Below are 19,954 nucleotides of genomic sequence, written 5' to 3' on the forward strand. Positions count from 1 at the left end.
AATTCCCAAGGTGGGGAGTGGGGGCTGGAGATTTTTGGGCTGTTTAGCAACATGAAACACTTCATTGCTATTAAGATTTATTTATTTATTCCAGGTTACAGTAGTTACATTTCAAAATTTACAGGGTTAAGCAAATAATACATTGTAAATACAATAAAAAACAATAGCAGTGTAACAACATTCTCTCTAAAATAATAAAGTGAACTTTTTCAGTGAATCCACTTTCCTGACATTTTCCTTCATTTCTCACAGTAAAGCTTTTCTGTTTGGTGTTTTTTTTTAACCACAACAATAAAATAAAATTAAAACAACATGATTAAATTATTATCTGTTCTCAGACTGGATATTTTTTAATATATGACATGAAAAGCAATCTCAAAAATTCAAGTCCTTCTGAACAACATTCATACTTTCAGGCTTTTTGATGACTAGATGGAAAATATCTTGGATTTAATTTACCAAATTATGAATGACATTAATAAAGCATTTTTCATTGTGCATTAAGCAAAGGCACATGGAATATGGCTATGAATTGAGAATACTGGGAAGTGGCATCCACATTTTATCTCATTGCAGGAGCTATTTTTTGTGATCAACCAGCAGGTGTATCAACCAGATCTCTTCCCCAGTTTTACTTGGAGAAGTATCTCAGGAGTGTTTTGGAAACCACCACACCTGTACATAGCCATGGTGGTTAAAAAAAGTAAATAATTCCCTGTGTTAACAAATCTTCCACTAGGAAAAGGCAGCAAACAGGCACCCCTGCAGAAAATACCCCACTTTCCACAAACTGCACCTTTCCACAGAAGGACTGATACAGCCTCTGATGGTCCAGACTAATCCCTTGCTCTATTGCTCTGCACTTGAAATCCCTCCTAACTTAATAAGCCTATTTTGCCACGTGCCTTCATTTTGCTAATCTAGCACCAAGAGACTAATGAAATTTGTGAGAAAGACCAATTTCTTGCTTCACATTTTGCAAGGTATTGTCCATCTCTATCAACCAGCCTGATTGTTTTGGCTTCTACTGTACAAATCACACAGTGCATTTGTTCTACTACATGTAACTGCAGTGGTGACAGTGCAGACCCCCATTATTTTAAAAACATCTACTCAACTGCCCTGAATGACACCCCCCCATCAGGCAAAGACTCCCCTCAAGGTCAGCTGGAGGATTCTCTAGACAAAAAAACTGCAGAATAAGTTCAGTTTTTAATGAGATAAAAGGCATTAAAACCAGTAAAAAAGTCTACTACTATCAATGGGGCTAGGGTTTAATTTCTTAATGCCCTTGAAATATTATTTATAAATTTATCCACACACCTGTGGATACAGAAGGAGACAATATATATTAAAAGAGGAAACAGTGATAATAAATATGTTCAAATTTGTAACGTAACTGCCAAATATAATCCCATTTCATTGAAGTTAAAGACTGGTTTTCCAGTATTTACCCTAGCAGCTCAGATAAAATAACCCAACAGTTCTGCACAAACACTAAAAGACACTGAGCTTAAAAAAATAGATGTGGTTTTCTGCCTGAATTATTTTGTCCTAGTACTGTTAAAAATGACACTGAAAGTTTTACATTTTGACTCTTTGTTTTCCCTGCACTGTTATTTTTGTAATAGAAAATCTGAAAAAAAGTTCCATTACCTTGAGTTTGTTTTATGTTAATTTTTTTTTTTTCTAAATAAAACCTGACCATTCAGATATTTATTTCTAAAGACCTTCCTTACCAAAACCCCACTGAAAGGAGCATGAATGCCTTGGAAGAACCTGGAGGCAAGCCTGCAAAAACACTGCACACTGAAGCCACTGGACTTCCAGGGACTCCTAAAAAGGGACTGATTCTAGAAGGAAATTCTTTTACTGCAATGTCAGTTTGACATTTAGCGAAATTTAAACTGAGCCTTTATATAAAGGCTTACTTCTTTTGCACTTGCACAAAACATGTGAAACAAAATTGCTGTTTCACCTGCTGCTAAATCCCAACTCTGGGGTTGTACAGGTGCTCCACTGCTCTAGGCTGGAACAGCTGCCATGTTGCAAACACATAATTCAATATTTGAGGTGATAATAATATAGGAGCCTGAACCAGAGCAGCTCTGGCTGCCCCATCCATTCTGGAAGTGTCCCTGTTCAGGCTGGACGGGGCTCAGAGCAACCTGGGAGAGAGGAAGGTGTCCCTGCCCATGGCAGGGGGTGGGACTGGATGAGCTTCAAGGTCCCTTCCAACCCAAATCATTCCATGATTTTCTGAACAGGCCAGTGGGGTTTAAACTGGCACAATCATCCCTGGAATTACACCAGTCTACACCAGCTCACCTGACTCGATGCATCTGACCCGTTCAAACCATAAGTAAAATTCTTTAAAGGAACTAAAATGTTTCTTTACACCATTCTGAAGTATAAGTCCTGGGGCAATTAGAGAAACTCTAAATGTCTGTGCATGTAGGGGAGAAATCAGTAGATTTCTTTCTCCTTGTTAAATTTGAAGTACTTTGATGAGTTGTGAGCATAAACATACGTTCAAAATGTAACTCAGGCTTGAAAAGTAGATGAGTTTTCTTCTGATAGTCCTAAAGTAGTTTTTGATAAGTCAGACATTTTCCATGAGATACAGAATGGGTAAGATAAAAACTTGTTAAAATTTCATCTGAAGAAATTTTAACTCCCTGAGGGTTTCTAGTTGAAGCCCTTTGAAAATCAGAGCTCATAATGGAAATCATGACAAACTCAACTGCAGCCATGTCGTAAAAATATAGCAAAAATATTCCCAGGAGGCAAAAAAAATAGAATCTGAAACTTTGTGTTGGGAACCTGTTTTCTCAAAGAAAGATATGCCAAAGGCTGTCACACACAGTTAAAACACAGACTCATCACTAGTATTGGCATCTGGAGGTTGGTTCCTTCAGGGCTCTGCACCTCCCAGATTCAGAACACAGAGCAAGAAACGCTCCTGGTTTATGAGCAAATCCTTCATCAGGCAGGCTACACTACACCTTAACAACAGAAAGGTGGGGTTCCCCTCTCAGGCCAAACCTATTTCCCCAAGTGGAAAACCAGCTCATGGAGCGGATACCCAGCTGTGCACATCAGCGCACACTTTTCATTTCAAAGGAGAGGGTTTTCGAAAAGCTGAAGATTTGGCTCTGGTTTTGAGCCAAGTGGAAGGAGTGACCAAAGGAAACATTATTTACCTGTTACAAATCAATTTACAGCCACTGATCTTGCACAAGTGTTTTTCACCTTCAACTAGGTAGCTTTCATGGGGAAATTAAATTAAAATTATATCTAATAGGAACTATTCCCTCAGTCTTCTGGGAGAATTGAGATAATTTTTTCCTAGAAAGAGTATACAGCTTTAAAGTCCGTATGCTCAACTTCTATCATCCTCTGCTTGTTCTTTTATGTTCACAGCTGCTTGCACTGAAAACAACAGTTAGCAGTGATGGAAAAAATAAAAGGTTTAAATTTTTGCCTCCAGTAACCAAACACAATTTTTTATCTATTCATACACTGAATTCTTTCAATATTTTTCTTTTTTAAAGACTACCTGACCAATACATTGAAAATTTGCAGAAATTTCACTGGCTACATACCTAATTAAGTTACCCATTTATGAGATATATATGTAAAGGTGTTTCAGTCTGAGAAATAAATAAGTTCAACTGAACTCCTTACACAATTTGCTCTGAAATATCTAAATGTTCAATTTATACTATTTTACAAAAAACACTATGGGCATGCTTATAGACATACACATTAAAATAAACCAGTCACTGCAAAAAGCTGCTTCTGCATGCAGGGGAAGATTTGTAAAGTTGTCATGCTTTAAAATATTTTGCTCTTATCATCATCATAAATCATATATATCATATATATATCTATATATAGATATAGATATAAATACATATATAAATATATATATATATGTGTATATATATATATATCTATCTCATATATATATAATCTATGAACACCAGAAGGATCCATTTTGATGGGGGTTGTTTTATCAGCAAATACTCTTCCCTGAAAGATCTTTTTAAACAGATGAGGATAAGCTTTTAAATTGCAATCAAACATAGAACAACTTGTTTAACTTTCACCTAATATGCACACAATTTCAGACAAGAGCATTTTCTAGCAAGTTCGTATCAAAATCTGTGTATCAAAATTATGCATGAAGGTGATCTGAAAAGACTTTATCCCAGTACTTAAAAATTATCTCCTGCATTGTCTTTCAAACAGTTACTCTGAAAATAACACAGGTCTCTAACCTAATTTTTTTTTTAATGAAAGCATCATATACTTAAAAATAAAGTCAGTCTAGGACAAGAATAATGTTAAAATACCAGTGTCGATATTATACTGATAACAAAAAGTATTTCTTGAGTTCCTGTTACAGGTTTGATCCAAACTGTCACATAAATTGATGGAAAAACTCCCACTGACTTCAGGGAGGGTAAAAAAACCCCCTGACCTACGGAAGATACTGTGGTTACTCCCAACAGGAGGAAAAGAAAGTAAACTAAAACAATTAGGGGAAAAGTGACTGTGGTTTAAAAGCCAGAGTAACTGAGCTAAAGGAGACCTAAGTGTTTTCTTTACTTAAACTGCAGACTTTCATTTTCCATTGTAAAAATTTTGATTTCATTTTCATTAGAAACTTCTATCAAGTTCTACCTGATGATAAATATACATTTTCTTGGTAGCTACAGTGAAGTTACTTCACATGAAGGAAGGCCTCATTGGAGAGGTGAGCAAAAAATCCCTGTGTGTAGCAATTAAGAGTAAGAACTAAATATTGCTAATATATAGTTTAAATTAATCCTACTTTAAACATCACAGTTTCAAGCCTGCCTATTCAGGATAACTATTAGTACAAAAAAAGAACCCACAAACCAGCAAATTCTTGCCTCACTTAAATGAATCCAATGCTGTGGCATTCCCCATCACAAGTAAAGAATGATTTCAGTGGCGTTCATGCGTGGTCCAGTCTGACTCAGGCCAGCAGCTATCAGACCACCACGGTGTTTGCTTATCAGCCCTTCCTTTAAATTCCTGTGCTGAGGCTCAACCCCATCCCCTGACGGCTGCTTATCTGAGGGCAGACAGGATTGTTTTTATTCCAGCGTGAAGGATGTGGCTGGGCTGCATTTACAGGAGGAAGCAGCGGCCGCTCCGTGTGCACAGGTTGGGGTGACTCATCTCACCCCAAAGTTATCTCTTAGGGACCACTGATAAGTGAGCTTAGGGACAGCTTATGGGGGAGAAAAACACTGCCAGGAGGCATCCTCAGTCAGGATCTCTTCCCACTGAGACCCAGGGAACAGCAGAGCAGACACCTGGAGCTGGTGGAGATGACCTGCACCCAAACCAAGCACACGGAGGTGGGTGTGCATGTGCCTGTGCGTGCACGCAGGGTTACGGCAGCTGCCTCCATAAATATGCCATGTGCAACACAGCAGTCACATTGATAAAAACCCTGGACAGGGAATGAACTGCTGAATGGGAGACAAAAAGGAATTAAATCTGCTGGGCACGCTTCTTATAGACAGCTATATTTTTAGGGTAAGCTTATTTATTAGTTCTGCCTAAAAATGAAGAAGCTAATGTGTGGCATGATCAAGCTGCAAAACTTGAGAGTAAACAGAGAGTTAAGGAAATCTAATGGGTCTGTATCTAGTCTGGATCTCTAGGGTGCTTCACCTCTTTAAATATAATACTTTTTTCCTTATATAAACATTTTAACATGCAAAGAGGGCATCTGGATGAATACCCTGAATGCTCCTATTGTAGCAAACACAGCCCTACTGCTTTTGGGGCATCTAGGCAAGGATTCTAAGTTATATTTTCTCGAGTTTGGTGATGAAAGCTTAGGGTGGCTCCCCCCACACACCTCTAAAGGTGTTTATATGTGTGTACTGGCACATGCAGGTGGGTATACTGCGATTTTTTTTTTTTTAACTACATATATTCACTATAAATTAAGAAAAACAAACAATATCATGGTAATAAAACCCAAAAGAGAGAACAAAACAAACACATACAAAGAGAAAAGCAAACCTTGATTTTAGCTGAATCCAAAATAACATCAAGATTGCAAAGATCAGATTTATTTATATTTTTTTTATTTTTTTTTTATTTTTTTTTAAAGTTTATGATTGATTCAGATCAGGCTCTGCCATATTCCCATTCTCTGGAAAGACAGGAGGAAAATTGTTATTAAAAGTTGCTGGAAACTCTAGTGTGGCATCGTCATTTTGATAGCCCACGTACGAATTAAATGGCTGCTGAGGAAGTACTTGGCTATCAGGCATATGCACAAAAGCTCCTGACTGTGTGGTAGGGGGGATTCTTTGGCCAACTAGTTGGATTTTAGGTTCCCTGGGCTCCAGTTGTTGCTTGCTTTCTTCGTCCGTGTCAAGACGGGTTAGCTTTTCTATCCACATGCGGAATTTCTCCTCTGTCTGCCTCTGCATCTCGGCAAAGCAGTTCATGGCCTCTTCCAGGACATTGCCTATGCAGTTCCTATCCCACACGGTGCCCCTGTCAAGCAATCCTGGAATTTCCCTGGTCGCTCCTCCAGATCCCCCAGCACGACTGAAGCCAGCTTTAAAGACATTGAGGCCATTTGATAAGACATCATAAAGTAAGAACATAATATTGTTTATTAAGGCATGTTAAGTGAGGAAAACAACTTTTCTAATTCTGCCCCTTGGATATGACAACAGGAGAGGAATTAGCATATATTAACCAACAGTATTACTCTTATAATGAAAGTTTACACCAACTGAGGTTATAATAGAAATTTTGGCATCAAAATTGTTTTTATTCTAGAAGTCAGACAATTCTATCACAAAGGTCTCTTGTTTTACCAAATTACTCCAGTTCCCTTGCAATTTGTTTTAAATTCAACTGAAGGTGTCAAAAACGTTATACAATAACATGTTTAGTTCTATTAAGCTGCAATCCAAAATGCTATTTTTTTACTGACAAACCTGAATAATTACATGTATTTTACTTACACACTTAGACCCTTTTAATAAATGGGCTGTTAAACAAAGGTGGAATTGGCCCAAAGCTCTTGGCCTGATTTTGGGAAGCACACAGAACGCCAATGAGAACAACACAAAACACAAAACAAAAACATGGGGAGGGTTATGTGAGTGCTATGCTGACACAGGAGGGGAGAGCATCCTCTGCCAGGTGTGATGGACACAGCCCCATCACAGGGGCAACCTGCACACCACGGAGCCCTGACCAGCCTCACACCTGAGCCACCATTCCCACAGTCAGGCAAGGCAGAAAATAGGGAATGGTTGGAAGGGAACTGCTCTGCTTCCATTGGCTGTCCATCAAAGGGACATCAAAGGTAATGACTGGCATTGGGATTATCAGGAAGAACTGCAGCAGCCAGAATCTGAGCCAACCCTCATGGCCTTAGTCTGCATAACAATAACAAAAGGCAGTGGAATCTATATTTTAAAGTCTAGAGTTCACTCAGCAATCATCTAGGAAGCAATAAATCCCCAAGAAAATGAGGCTCTGTACCCATTTGAGGAATCATGAACAGTATGTGCATGCCATCCAAACACACAAATGTTACCTAAGGAAATTCCAAAACAAGATAAGCATCACATTAAACTACACAAAGGTACAGAAGATGGTAATTTAATATCTAAATGTGAAACTTGTGGCACCTTCTAGCTTAAGAAGAATAGAAAATACCCTTATAATGAGAGAAATCATTGCACAGCCTAAGTAAATATTTACTAATAAAAATCTAAGGCACTAAACCTTTATTGGGATTTCACTGAGTACATGAAATTACAGTATCACTTAAACACTACATTCTTTTTAGGAGCTGTTTAAATGAGGTATACACAGATCCTTCAGTAACAGCTAAACAAAGCCCAGGGTTATTCCTTATTTCTGAAGAGTAGTTTTTAAGTCTTTCTCACCTGTTTGCCTATCAGATATGCTGGAAATTCAGCATTCAGGTCCTCTGCTAAAAATAATTACCTTATAGCAACTAATTTACGTCCTTCCAACTGCATTTTAACTAAAATGAAATAAGTAAAATGGTACCTTTTTTTCTAAAACATGGCTCCTTTTATATTCAATAATTATTTTGCTCCCTTAAAGTATTTCTTCTGTTCATTTAGTTCTAGTACTGAACATCTCATACAATTCTGTTTATTTCTCTTTAGTCCAGATCTTACCTTAAACTCAGGAACTAACTTACAATCTTTCTAATTTCCACAGACATATGAATAAGTAATGTAATTTTTAATTGCAATTTAAATAAAAACTATTGATGGTGATAAGTGAAACAATCCTCTCAGGTTTTAAAAGTTAAGAATGAACTGGAATGATCAAAGTGGACAAAACTGTTATGTAACCTGAATAAAGTATGTATTGAAATACATATAGCCCTTCAATACAAATTTTAAAAGGCATCATTCACAGAGTATCTGAGACTTACAGCAGCAGCAAAACAATGCTTTAAATGCTTCCCATGCAGTTACTACGATAATCCTTATTCAATCTTTTCTTTATTTTAGGGTTAAAAAACCCCCAAGCCTAAAAATGCATTTTACATACTAAAAATGCTAGCCTTTATTTAATTGGTCCCTCTTCTGTCTATGAACTGTGGTTTTTTTAAATTATGCCATGTTTAAAGGAAAAGAAATTTGAGGTCACAAAGGAGTCAGAATCAAAGATTCCTCTCTCATTTTCCAGATGACACCTCCTGCAAAACAGCACCTAAGAAACGCCCCAATGCTGTCTTTTTATGGGATCTCAAGTACAATCTAAGTAATAACCAAATCCAAAGTAATTTAATTTAGGAAGTCTGGCAACATAATAATATAGGATATGCTTTATCTTCATTTTAACTAGCAATAGTTGGTTCCTCTGTGTTATTCTGCTGCAGACACTTCCAAATTAGTATTTTACAGCATATCATCCTTAACAGACTGTTTCTTTTTCCTATCTATTAACTATAATTGTCATTCTGAGTTACTTGAACCAAATTCTTCCCATGAATGATGCCTCATCCAAGATCTATGCACAGTTCTTAGGAGGAAAGAACCTGTGCCCATCTCTTTGGCCATATATTAAAAGTCTTGTCTTCTTTTTTGACAAAGTGAGATGCAGCTTTTTCAACATTAACACTCAAACTTTTTGACAGATTTTTGTGATAGCTTAAAACATGAGTCATCCCCATTTCAATTCAGATTTTTCTGAGTTGTAGAAAGCACAATGGTGGTAAAATACAAAATATTTTTGTATATTATTTGAATTTTTAAAAATCCCTTACTTCTTCCAAAAGAGAAGTGTTTACACAGCAGTAAATATTGATTCCCAGACTTGCTGTCATGCCAATTTCATTCAGAGTTAATGTGCAACATCACATGTGAAATTGTTCTAAAGGAAAAACTTCCTACTACAGCAGGAAGTCTAGCAGAATCTATTTCAGGACTCTAATGCCATGTTTATGGTGTTGAAGAATGGCATAATCCTAAATGCCAACAGAGAGGCTCAGTCATTAAAAGGTAAAAAATTGCTGCTCATCTGCAATGATCCAAAAATCACAGCATTCTTGAAATAAAGAGCCAAAGATTCTGACTGCTCACATCAGTGAAAAGGTTCTCAGGAGCACCCCTGAAGTTTAGACTGAACCCATTTTCAGGTGTACATTAACACCACAGGATGCATTCAGAACACCATAACTCACATTGTGCTGAGCTGTGCAGCTCACAGTACTTGTATTGAAGTATCACCAGTAAAATCTCGACTCTTCAGTCTTTCTTGAGGAGAAAAACAAGCCTGCCACTATTTTAATCCAAATACCTCTAAGTTCAGCAGAGAGACCTGGCTATATATTGTACAACTTGTCTGTTTGTAACTTCATGGTGTCATCATCATCATCATGTATTTCACTGAACATCTTCTTTACCTTACAAATTTAGCCAAACGTATTTCAGAGCCAGTGATGTAGACGGTTTAAAAGAAGGTTTATTTAAACTACTGCAGTATTTAAATGGAAGAGTTTTAGTGACACAACATGAAAGACTATTGTATTCTGAAATGTTGCAATTTAATTTTTCAAACCACACACAAGTAAACTTCCAGCTGTAACAGGACCTGTGTTTGCAGCTTAAGAGTCTGTGCAATTTTTGTCACAAGGGCCAAATTAACTGTCACTAAAAATTTTAAAGCATCTCTGTTGGCAAAGCTGTTTTTCAGGCAACAGAAGGCTTAAGATGAAAATTATATAAAAATAAGTGATATTGAGTAGGTAACCAAGACTGCAGCTGAATGTCCAAACACAGACTAAGGGGAACACATGCTGCCTGTAAAAAAGACTTCTGCATCAATGTGTAGAGGTAACTCTTAAAAGTCAAGGCAAAAGTTTTTCATGCTTATGTCCTGACACTGAAGTCAAACCTTTGAGATTTCCACTGTGTGCAGAGAACACTGAAGGCCCGAAATTCCACTAACACTTTTTGACACCCTGTATTGTTTTCCACCTACATGCCTGCTCTCTCAATTTTGAGGCTATTCACAGTGTTTTGCTAGGTGCACTAAAAGGGTTTTCTAGCCAGAAAAAGGACCTGAGTCCTTTGCCAGCTCCAGGCAGAGGGTCAGCAGATGGCCTGGGAACCCACCGCTGTGCTGGAGCACTGAGAGTCCGACCAGACTCGCAGCTCCACTGCAGCTCTGAAAACCACAACATCTCTTTCACCCACAGGAAGAACAGGATGCGTTTTTTGGACAAACCACATCCTTATCTCTACAGAGGGTATTTTTCTCTCGCACATGGAAGGCGTTTCCCACAAAGCAAAGCCGTTTCTATTCAAAGGAAAACCGCAACGTGGCAGGTACGCATCGCACCCCGTCACACCAAGGGGGCAGCTCAAACCTTTTAATGTCTTAAACAGAACTCAGTACCGAGCAGATGACATGTGCTGTGAAATCAGAAAAAATGTTAGTGTCCCTCCATTGGCATGGTTTGTGCACTCTTGCAGTGCAGGTATAGTTGGGCCTTGGTGTAATCATCACTAATAGTCAAGCTCTTCATGTGATTGGATCCCTTCACCAAACGCATCTCATGGTCAGGACCAAGAGTCAAATATGGGGATACATAAAAAATATCCTGGAGTGGCTTCAGGTCCTCACAATGGCCCTCAGAAACCTAAGCAGACCTGAAAATACCATGTGGTGTCATTCTTGATCACAAGGTACTTTTATGACTTAAAAAAAGAATGTGACTGAGGGACTTATTCTGTGTGTTTTGCGGTTTTTTGAGAAGTGGGGAAGAACCTGTCCCAAAAACCAATGAAATAGTTTGCTTCAACAAGATTTAAATTAGGCTTAAATTACCCAACATGTAAATATTATAAATAAAAAAATCAAAAACTGTGAAAACTACAAGACTAACTACTAAATTGGTAAAAATAATTTTAGATCACTATTAAAAGTCTACTACACAATAATTATAGGAGGATAGTATGCCTTTTCCAGACATTCTAATAATAAAGTTTACTTCCTTTTTGCAACCTGCTTCCTAGCAGGTGTGGGAAAAATGCCAGTTTTCATGGTGACAGCATCATCCACCATGATCAACTCAGTTAAATCAGTTATTTGTAAAATCTGCTGCAGTATTTTAAATAACTAATCGAGAAAGCATTAGTTCAGCAACTTAATATTGCAGTTTTCCTTTAAATGTTCTTGCTCTCTGTAAGATGTTATTTTTCTCAAAAAGAAAAAAACTTCTAGCACAACAGGCAAAAAGGCATGTAAACCCAGTAAAAATTGGCAAGCAAAAAAGTTTATTTTTACGTATTTTTATTTTTATGGATTTTATTTCTGATTGCCATATCATGATGGTTCTATGGTATAATATGCTGCAAGAATAATCCACACAAAATCCTGTCCACAGCACTTGGACTAATAAAATAACAGAGACTCAGCAGACAAAAACCTTGAAGAATTCAACTTTCTTTTGCTAGTAAAATGACACTAATAAATTGACAAGAAGGCCCTTATAATTTGCTGCCTCCCATCTTAACAAAGATGTGTCAGAAAGTTAGAAGTGTAGAAATTATTGATCCTAACAACATAGGAAAATGGTAACAACTTTGTCTAAAATGTTGAAAATTTAGGTGTGTGTATATAGCTTGGGTATCTGTGTAATCATATCTGTATCCTAAAATAGGTGACCAGCTGCAATCTGGAAGAACTTAGAATAAGGCTAAGCAGGTTTGTCATGCACTGACGTGTTGAGCTGAAAGCACAGAGTAAGTGCAATAATGGCCAGGGCCTTACTGTTACACAGGCAAGAGCTGTGCTGTGCCATTTCTAACATGGCTGCCAAGCTGTGGGCCTTTATATATTAAAGCAAAGCTGGCCACTTATCTTAAGAATTAAATTATCACCATCTAAGGGGATTTGACAGCACTGACATGAGTTCATATCGGCTTACAAAGATCTGAAAAATCCAGAATTCAAAGGTAGTCCTTCCTCCCATTTACCATTGCTATGCTTTGTTGGTGTGCAAAAGTGCACAGGAACCTCAGAACAGATTATTTAAAATTTGCCCACGTCCTGTCATTACACTGCAGTCTTCAAATTTACACAGAGCTGCAGTTCTCCTGGGTTTTTCTCAAGTGTCACTCATCTAACTTAGCATGACAGCTGAGAAACGATGTCAGGCGCGTTACAGTTCAGTTTAAAAAACATCCTCTACCTGGTATCTCTGCAGTGATTGTCTTGCTGCTCCCTGAAACCTCTTCATCGTCATCTGACGAGCTCGTGCTGGAGTCACAAGTCAGGTCACTGTCGCTGGTACTGCTGTCCTGCAGCAGGTTGTACTTCTTGCGAGCAGCTGCCTCCCGCTTCTGTCTCAAGAGCCGGATCCTCTCTTTGTGCTTTTGGCTCCGGTGACCCTTTACCTTGGTAACTCGGCCGTTCTGCTTATCGCTAGACTGTCGGTTTTTCTTGGCAGCCATTGTTGAAGTCTCACTTTCGGACCTGGATCTCCTGGATTTCCTCCCGACTGCAGCCCCAGACACTGCAGAAGGGTCTCCCTCTGAGGCGGCTTCAGCTTGGCAGGGCTCATTCTCCTCTGCGGAAGACAACGTGTCTGAGTCAGCCAAATGCCCACTGGAGGAAGGGGAAAGCATGCAGTGATTAGAAGAGTCACTCTCATAAACTCGGCCACCCGCTGGCTTATCACTCTCTGTAGATGCCAGCTGAGACTCCGAGGAGTCCCGCCTCAGTTCCATCAGCAAACAAGGCATGGAAGAGAGCACTGCAGAGTCTGCTGCAGTGGGCACGCTGTCCTTTTGAGGTTGTGTCTCGAGTTCTATAGGCCTGACTTCATCAGGAGTAGTCTCTTGCTTTTCAGAAATCTTTGGTGGAATTTCTGAATCAACAAGTTCTTCTGCTTTTCCTGCTGCCTCCATCTTCATTGCAGAGCAAGATCCTTCCAGTCTCAAAGCATTGAGCACGTTGTCTAGGGGGCTGGGTGAGCTAGACGTGGTCTCCAGCAGTGCAGAAGCCTGCACAGGAACAGAACAGTAGGAAAGAATTACACAAGTAACTCAGCCTGCTCTTCACAGTGTTACCTTAAACAACTCAATTTCAGTTGCAGACAGAATGGGTTTACAGAACCCCAGAGTGGTTTGGGTTGGAAGGAACCTTAAAGATCACCCCATTCCACCCCCTGCCATGGCAGGGACACCTTCCAGTGTCCCAGGCTGCTCCAAGCCCTGTCCAGCCTGGCCTTGGACACTGCAGGGATCCAGGGCCAGCCCCAGCTGCTCTGGGCACCCTGTGCCAGGGCCTGCCCACCCTCCCAGCCAGCAATTCCTTCCCAATATCCCAGCTGGGCCTGCCCTCTGGCACTGGGAAGCCATTGCCTGGCTGCTGTCCCTGCAGGCCTTGTCCCCAGTCCCTGGGCAGCTCTCCTGGAGCCCCTTTAGGCCCTGCCAGGGGCTCTCAGCTCTCCCTGGAGCCTTCTCTTGTGCAGGGGAGCAGCCCCAGCTCTCCCAGGCTGGCTCTACAGAAGAGCATCTTATTTCTCAGCATCATGTTGCTTTTCTTAATTTACCTTTTCCTAGGGAACTCATCCTGTTACACCAAATTATTCTTTCATTTACTTGCCCACAAAAAAATGGTACTGGAGTCACATCGAATGGGGTTCCAAGTGGAACCATTCTGCATGAACCTTATATACCAAAAACTTAGAAATAAAGAAGTGCTACTGAATCATCAAGTAAAGATGTTTTAGGAATATTTAATACACCATTCAGAAAGTCTTTGAGTGTCTCCCATGTATATGAGAACCTCAAGGCCGAATTAGTTTCTCTCAAATCTGCCACGAAAGAAGCATTAAATAGTAGGGGCTTCAAGCAAGAAACATTATCTACCCACACCATTATCCTACATTTTACTTCAAATTATAATTTAATAAATTGCATTGGTTCAGTGCAAATACAAAGACCAAGCTGTTTATTTGACTGCTAACTTGCACATTATCTACCCAAAAGTACCTGAAGCAACTTCAAGGAAATTTTCTTGGAGAGATCAATAATTACCATTCTGTCTTCATTATTCACACTTTGCCTTTCACCTGAATTTCCTCTTGGAATACAACACAGAATAAAGATCTTTCAATTACCACATTCACTTACAGATGAATGGCATGGAACAAATACTTCACAGCTTCAGAAGTACAGTAAATGATAAATTTATGGCACTTCAAAAATCCAAGTGTAGGCAAGAAAATGCAACAGTGAGATCTTATTTGAAAAACTACATTTCTGCAGAGAAGGCAAATCAGCACTTGAGCACCCTGAGGAACCATGGATGGTTCAGAAAGATTTCTCTGTACACTGAGAATCCTTTTCCAGATTCCTGATCCATTCTAAGCTGCCTGTAAGCATGTAATGGTATACATGTACATAATATACAATACAAGGGTACTTTCCTGTTTCTGAAAGGTGCTGTGCAAAGCTCAGCATTGTCCTGTGTGCCCTAACCCACTTTGAAACTTCATTTTTAGAGAATACTAAAATAGTGTTCATGCTTCCTTCAGGCTAATGAATTAACTGCTGTTTGGTGCAAGGAAATGATGAAAATACTCATGGGAGAGAAACACCAGCTAAGGAAAGAAAAGTTGGTTACTATCAAACATCACTAGAAAGATGGAGACAACAAGACCAGGTCTGCTAAATATGAGGAAACAAATCCAAAATCCCAAACAATAAACTCATAATTTCCCTTCCAAAAACCAGAATAAAATGCATGTTGTAGACTAGAGGAACATGTATATCAGGAAAAATATTTATGCATACTTGCAATGAGTAACCCTCTCTTGAAAGCAAGTCAGAGAAGACTTTCTGGAGACAGTAATTTCATCTAAGCAGTAAATATCACGTAGGAACAATTTATTTCCAAGGCTACAGCAGGCATCAACAACCCCAAATGATGAATACACACGTTCTGAGACATAAATGCGTGTCAGTAAAATCAATATTTCTATGTAATTTGCTCACAAACCTGTATTATCAAATAATTCTCCTATTATACAGGTAAATAAAACACAGATTTGATGATGGAACAAGTGGAATTTGTATTGTACCTGCTAGTGCAGCTCCCGGTTTCCTCTGGCCACGCCTTTTAAAATGAAAAGTATCTTCTCTTAAGAGTCTAAGAAATGCACACATAGGGAAAGCATTGGTTGCTCAGACACAAACCAAGAGTATTAGCTTGGCCAAATGAAAACATACTTAAATATTCATACTAATAACTGCAGAACAGTTTCTGCACTGTTCAACCTTTTAGCCTAGGGAACACAAAGAACAGAGCTTGACATGAAGCTAAAGGGCAGCCAAAGACAGCTGTAGACTTTTTTCCACGAATGTCCTACTTGGAAACATCATTTACCTCACAGCTCCCAAAGGGACTGTAACAACACCTGCGCTTGCCTTTCCATCTCTCTGGTCTATCAGCCAGGAAAAAGTATGTTTCATCTGCACATTGCCACCTTGCTAACAGCTCTATTACAATGATTTTATTTTATTTTTTAATATTAAGTGTGATCTTTAACTACTCCAAACAGAGTTTGATCCCTCACAGTGATTTTCAATGAGTTGGTAGTAGAGGAGGGAATAGTAATTTCATGACACTGGCAGGTTTCTCTGTATATAGAAATAAACCCATGTGTTCTGCTAAGGTTTGTACTCTACAAGTCCATTGAACTGGCTCTTTAGCCATCACCAATTCCATTACTTACACATATATATATAAACCATAGCTTTGCCCTCCTCTCAGAGGCAAAAAACCCTATCATGACTCAGACTATGCTGCAGGGAAGAACACAGTTTGGCAGAAACTATCTATGCCAAGGAAAGTCTTGTCTCAAAGAAAGAAAAAAATGTCCTTATTTAGTTCTACCTGAAAAATGTAGAGAACAGCAAGAAGAGACTTAGTTGAAAAACTCTCATTCCTTTCTTGCCACTCACCTTTCTAGTAACAGTACTAGAAGAGGAAATCTCAAGGTGGTACTAGTGAAAGGACATTTTTCTACTGAAATGAGAACACAGCATTGAAAAATAAGTTGTGATTACAGACACAGATGGATACTTAATTAGACACTGATCAGAAATGGCATTCTCCTTTTACCGATAAACAGATACTGCAATGGCAATTCCAAAAGGCAATTTTATACAAAACTTCTGTGCTGGATTTTTCCAACAGAAAAATGTTATTTTTCCAAGTCACACATAGAACACATCAGTGTGCAGAAACCATTAAATTATCCTGGGAAATATTTTCAAATCATGGATCATTTGTAAAGGCACACAATTTGTACACAAGGGAATCTGCACTTCAGGGAAGAAATCCAGAAGGATTTTGAAGGTCAGATTTCAGAGACACCTAGCCTCTCTGGGTGTTGTCCCCATTCTTTTCCCACCTAACTGGCTTCAACATCATATTTCCTGCTGTGCACAGAACTGGCTCACCCTTCTGTGGGTAGACTCCTTTCAATCAGCCAGCAGAAACCAAAATGAGAAAGTAAGTGACATTTTCTGCCACAGCTCGCAGGAAAGGAAGGGAGAACAAGCACAAATCATCCCTGTAGAAAAAAAACAAATCTGATTAAAAGGTGCCTGCTGTTTTGTATCATCACACCTTGAACTCACAGGTTCTGCCTAGATACAGGAGAGGGTCCTGAGCGTTTCTTCATGGCACTGTTTACTCTGAGAAGAGACTTTTCTAAATTGAAAAAAAAAAAAAAATTAACAACAAAAAGCCTCAGAGGTGATAGCAGCAACCTAAAGAACAATTTTCATGTAATATATATATATACTATGGCACAAAGACTTTTATTAAAGATAGCAGGTTTCCCAGAGCAGAGTCTCAGGCATCAGATTATAAAAATAAATAATTTAACAGAGTGTTAGAGCAGCAGATCAGCTGTATGTCTCTGGAGAGTGACCCTGCACAAAGACATCCCCAGGAAACTACACAATTTAGGCACTTGCCCCTCACCCATCTTGCCTTGCACCTCTTAGTTCACTGCTGATTTCTGAGGCCTTACAGCACCTTATCGGGTTCCTTCTCCATGTCCAGGCAGGCCATTCAACGTGTGTGGAACTGCAGCTTCTGCTGGTGGCTGTTGCCTGATGATCTCTGGTTTGAGCTGCTGGTGCCTCTGCTCCCTGGCAGAGCACGGAGAACTAAAAAAGCCCTCACTAAGGTAAACAGTACTTAGCAGCAACTAAAATATCCGTTTGTTATCGATGTCCTTCTCACAACACAGACAAAACAGCTCTGTATCAGCTATTGGGGAGATTACTAAGGAAATTAATTCCATTCCAGAAACAAACATTTCTAGCTGTAAGTTTACAGCTTAAGGTTGAAGGCTTCATCAAATCCAGCTACTCAGGCCAGGCAATCAACATACTAATCACCTATCATATATTAACAGCTAGAATGCTACTCATTCTACTTACAGCTTACTTACTTAAGCTGAACAAGGAAATATCTCTTAACAGCCTGAATACTTAATAAACCCCATGACACCCTAACCTTAACTGTACATTGTCATTTTAGCTGTTATTGAGCTGACTAATGATAAAGAATTCCTAGCTTGTGTGAAGCAAACCAGCTCTTCCTTTTCTGAACTTACGGATGGGACAGATTCTTGTTTTGGAGGTACGGCTGTTCTCACAGCAGCTTGCTGGAAAACTCACTTTAGCTTATTACTAACACATTTCCTCTTAATCACAGTCCCACACACAACGTTTCCCTGCTTATGGTCATATCACCTTTTATGCCAATTCTAGCAATTGTTGAAATTAAAAAAAAAAAAAGTCTAGCAGAGCACTACTTTTTAATGCCCTTTCAGTTAGTGCTGAAAGAGCACAATTTGAACAACCCACCTCCTCTCATCACTTCCCATTCCACTGGAAGCCATAGTGTTTTTTAAAAATAAGAAACTGTACCTATATTATTGCAGTAAATAACACTGAGTACATTCTTTAGGCTTTTGTGATGATATAAATGAAAAGTTAACTACAGTACAAGTTACTTGTTTGGAGTACACAGTTAACCAGAGATCCTTCCAGATCCTTCCAACCTCATAGTTTCAGTGCCACAGAAGTCAGTTGTTTTCATCTAAATCTGAATATGTTTTGATATTTATGAGGAACTAAATGCTGTAATGGCTCATTTTTACACAATTATTTCCATCACTAGTGGATTACATTATCTCACATTTACCCAACAGAGATGGAATAAATCAGAGGTGTGAGAGAGGTAATGACAAATGCATAACACAGAGGCTAATAAAATTATGCAAAATAGCTGACTATTTTTAAAAATGTAAACACACAGACAAGCTCATTAAGAACTCTGACTCGAACACTTGATAGACTGTGTGTCTGAGGAGGGTGGGTTGGGAAAGGAGAGAAGGTGCACACAGCCTGGGTACTGAAGGGTTGACTGCAATGCACGTCTGCTTCATAATACAGGATAAATTTTTGGCTAAAAGCCAAAGTTAGGACCTCTTCTGACAGAAGGACATGTAACTCTGAAAATGTGAAGTGCTAATGAACCTGTCCACTTCCAAAACTTCACCAAAACCCTTTGCAGGTATAGCTGTGTCTCAATCACGCTTTTTTTCTTCGTAAATCACCTTCCTTTCCACTGAAAATCAACACAATTCATTCAGTGAACTCACCAGTGACATTTTAGTACAAAAAACACACAGAGATATCAGAGAATCACATAATGGTTTGGGTTGGAAGGGACCTTAAATATGATCCAGTTCCAATCCCCTGCCAAGGGCAAGGACACCATCCAGTAGATCAAGCTGTTCCAAGCCCCATCCAGCCTTGCCTTGGACACTTCCTGGGATGAAGCATCCTGTACCAGGGTCTCACCACCCTCACAGCCAAGTATTTCTTCCTAATATCTCATCTAAACCTACTCTCTGTCAGTTTAAAGCCATTACCTTCTGCCAGACAGCACAGTGCTCAATTAACTAAAAATGAATCAATTCAAATAATCAGTCATCTATCAAGAAAGACTGATCTGCACCCAGACAAATGTAGAAGGAAAGACTTTCTGGACTTCCCAGTTTGTTCTGCTCCTCCCAAAGATACCACATATTCCTTTTAATTTTCTTTGAAGTGTCACAAACTGGTGCACTTAGAACAAGAGAAGTGTGACCAGCACTCAGTCAATTTAACGCAAGACAGTTGACTCAGCTCTGTGTGGATGTGTGTGCACGATGCTCCGCAGCAGATTTTTCATAACACTGAGCCGCCCCCACAGGGATACTGTGTAATTTATATAGCGTTCCTTTGAAAATGCTGCCCTGAAGCTGACTCACTGGCATGCAGTTCTACCTAAGGCACATTTCTGG

General features: G+C 39.1%; 1 protein-coding gene across 3 annotated transcripts in view; it reads right to left on the reverse strand.

Annotated features, from left to right (window-relative positions):
* Positions 1-19,954, reverse strand: part of ARK2N (arkadia (RNF111) N-terminal like PKA signaling regulator 2N) — a 47,136-nt gene that overhangs the window by 18,881 nt on the left and 8,301 nt on the right. The window contains exons 2-4 of one of the 3 annotated variants that reach the window (XM_058865414.1): positions 17,046-17,158; positions 12,764-13,577; positions 72-6,619 (exon numbers count right to left, since the gene is read on the reverse strand). In XM_058865414.1, the coding sequence (XP_058721397.1) occupies positions 6,165-6,619; positions 12,764-13,487 (1,179 nt within the window). In that variant the 5' untranslated portion in view covers positions 13,488-13,577; positions 17,046-17,158 and the 3' untranslated portion in view covers positions 72-6,164. Of the gene's footprint in view, positions 1-71; positions 6,620-12,763; positions 13,578-17,045; positions 17,159-19,954 lie in introns of those variants that run through there. The other 2 variants (XM_058865413.1, XM_058865415.1) reach the window with 2 other exon arrangements.

Source organism: Poecile atricapillus, chromosome Z, assembly GCF_030490865.1.
Source record: "Poecile atricapillus isolate bPoeAtr1 chromosome Z, bPoeAtr1.hap1, whole genome shotgun sequence".
NCBI lineage: Eukaryota > Metazoa > Chordata > Aves > Passeriformes > Paridae > Poecile > Poecile atricapillus.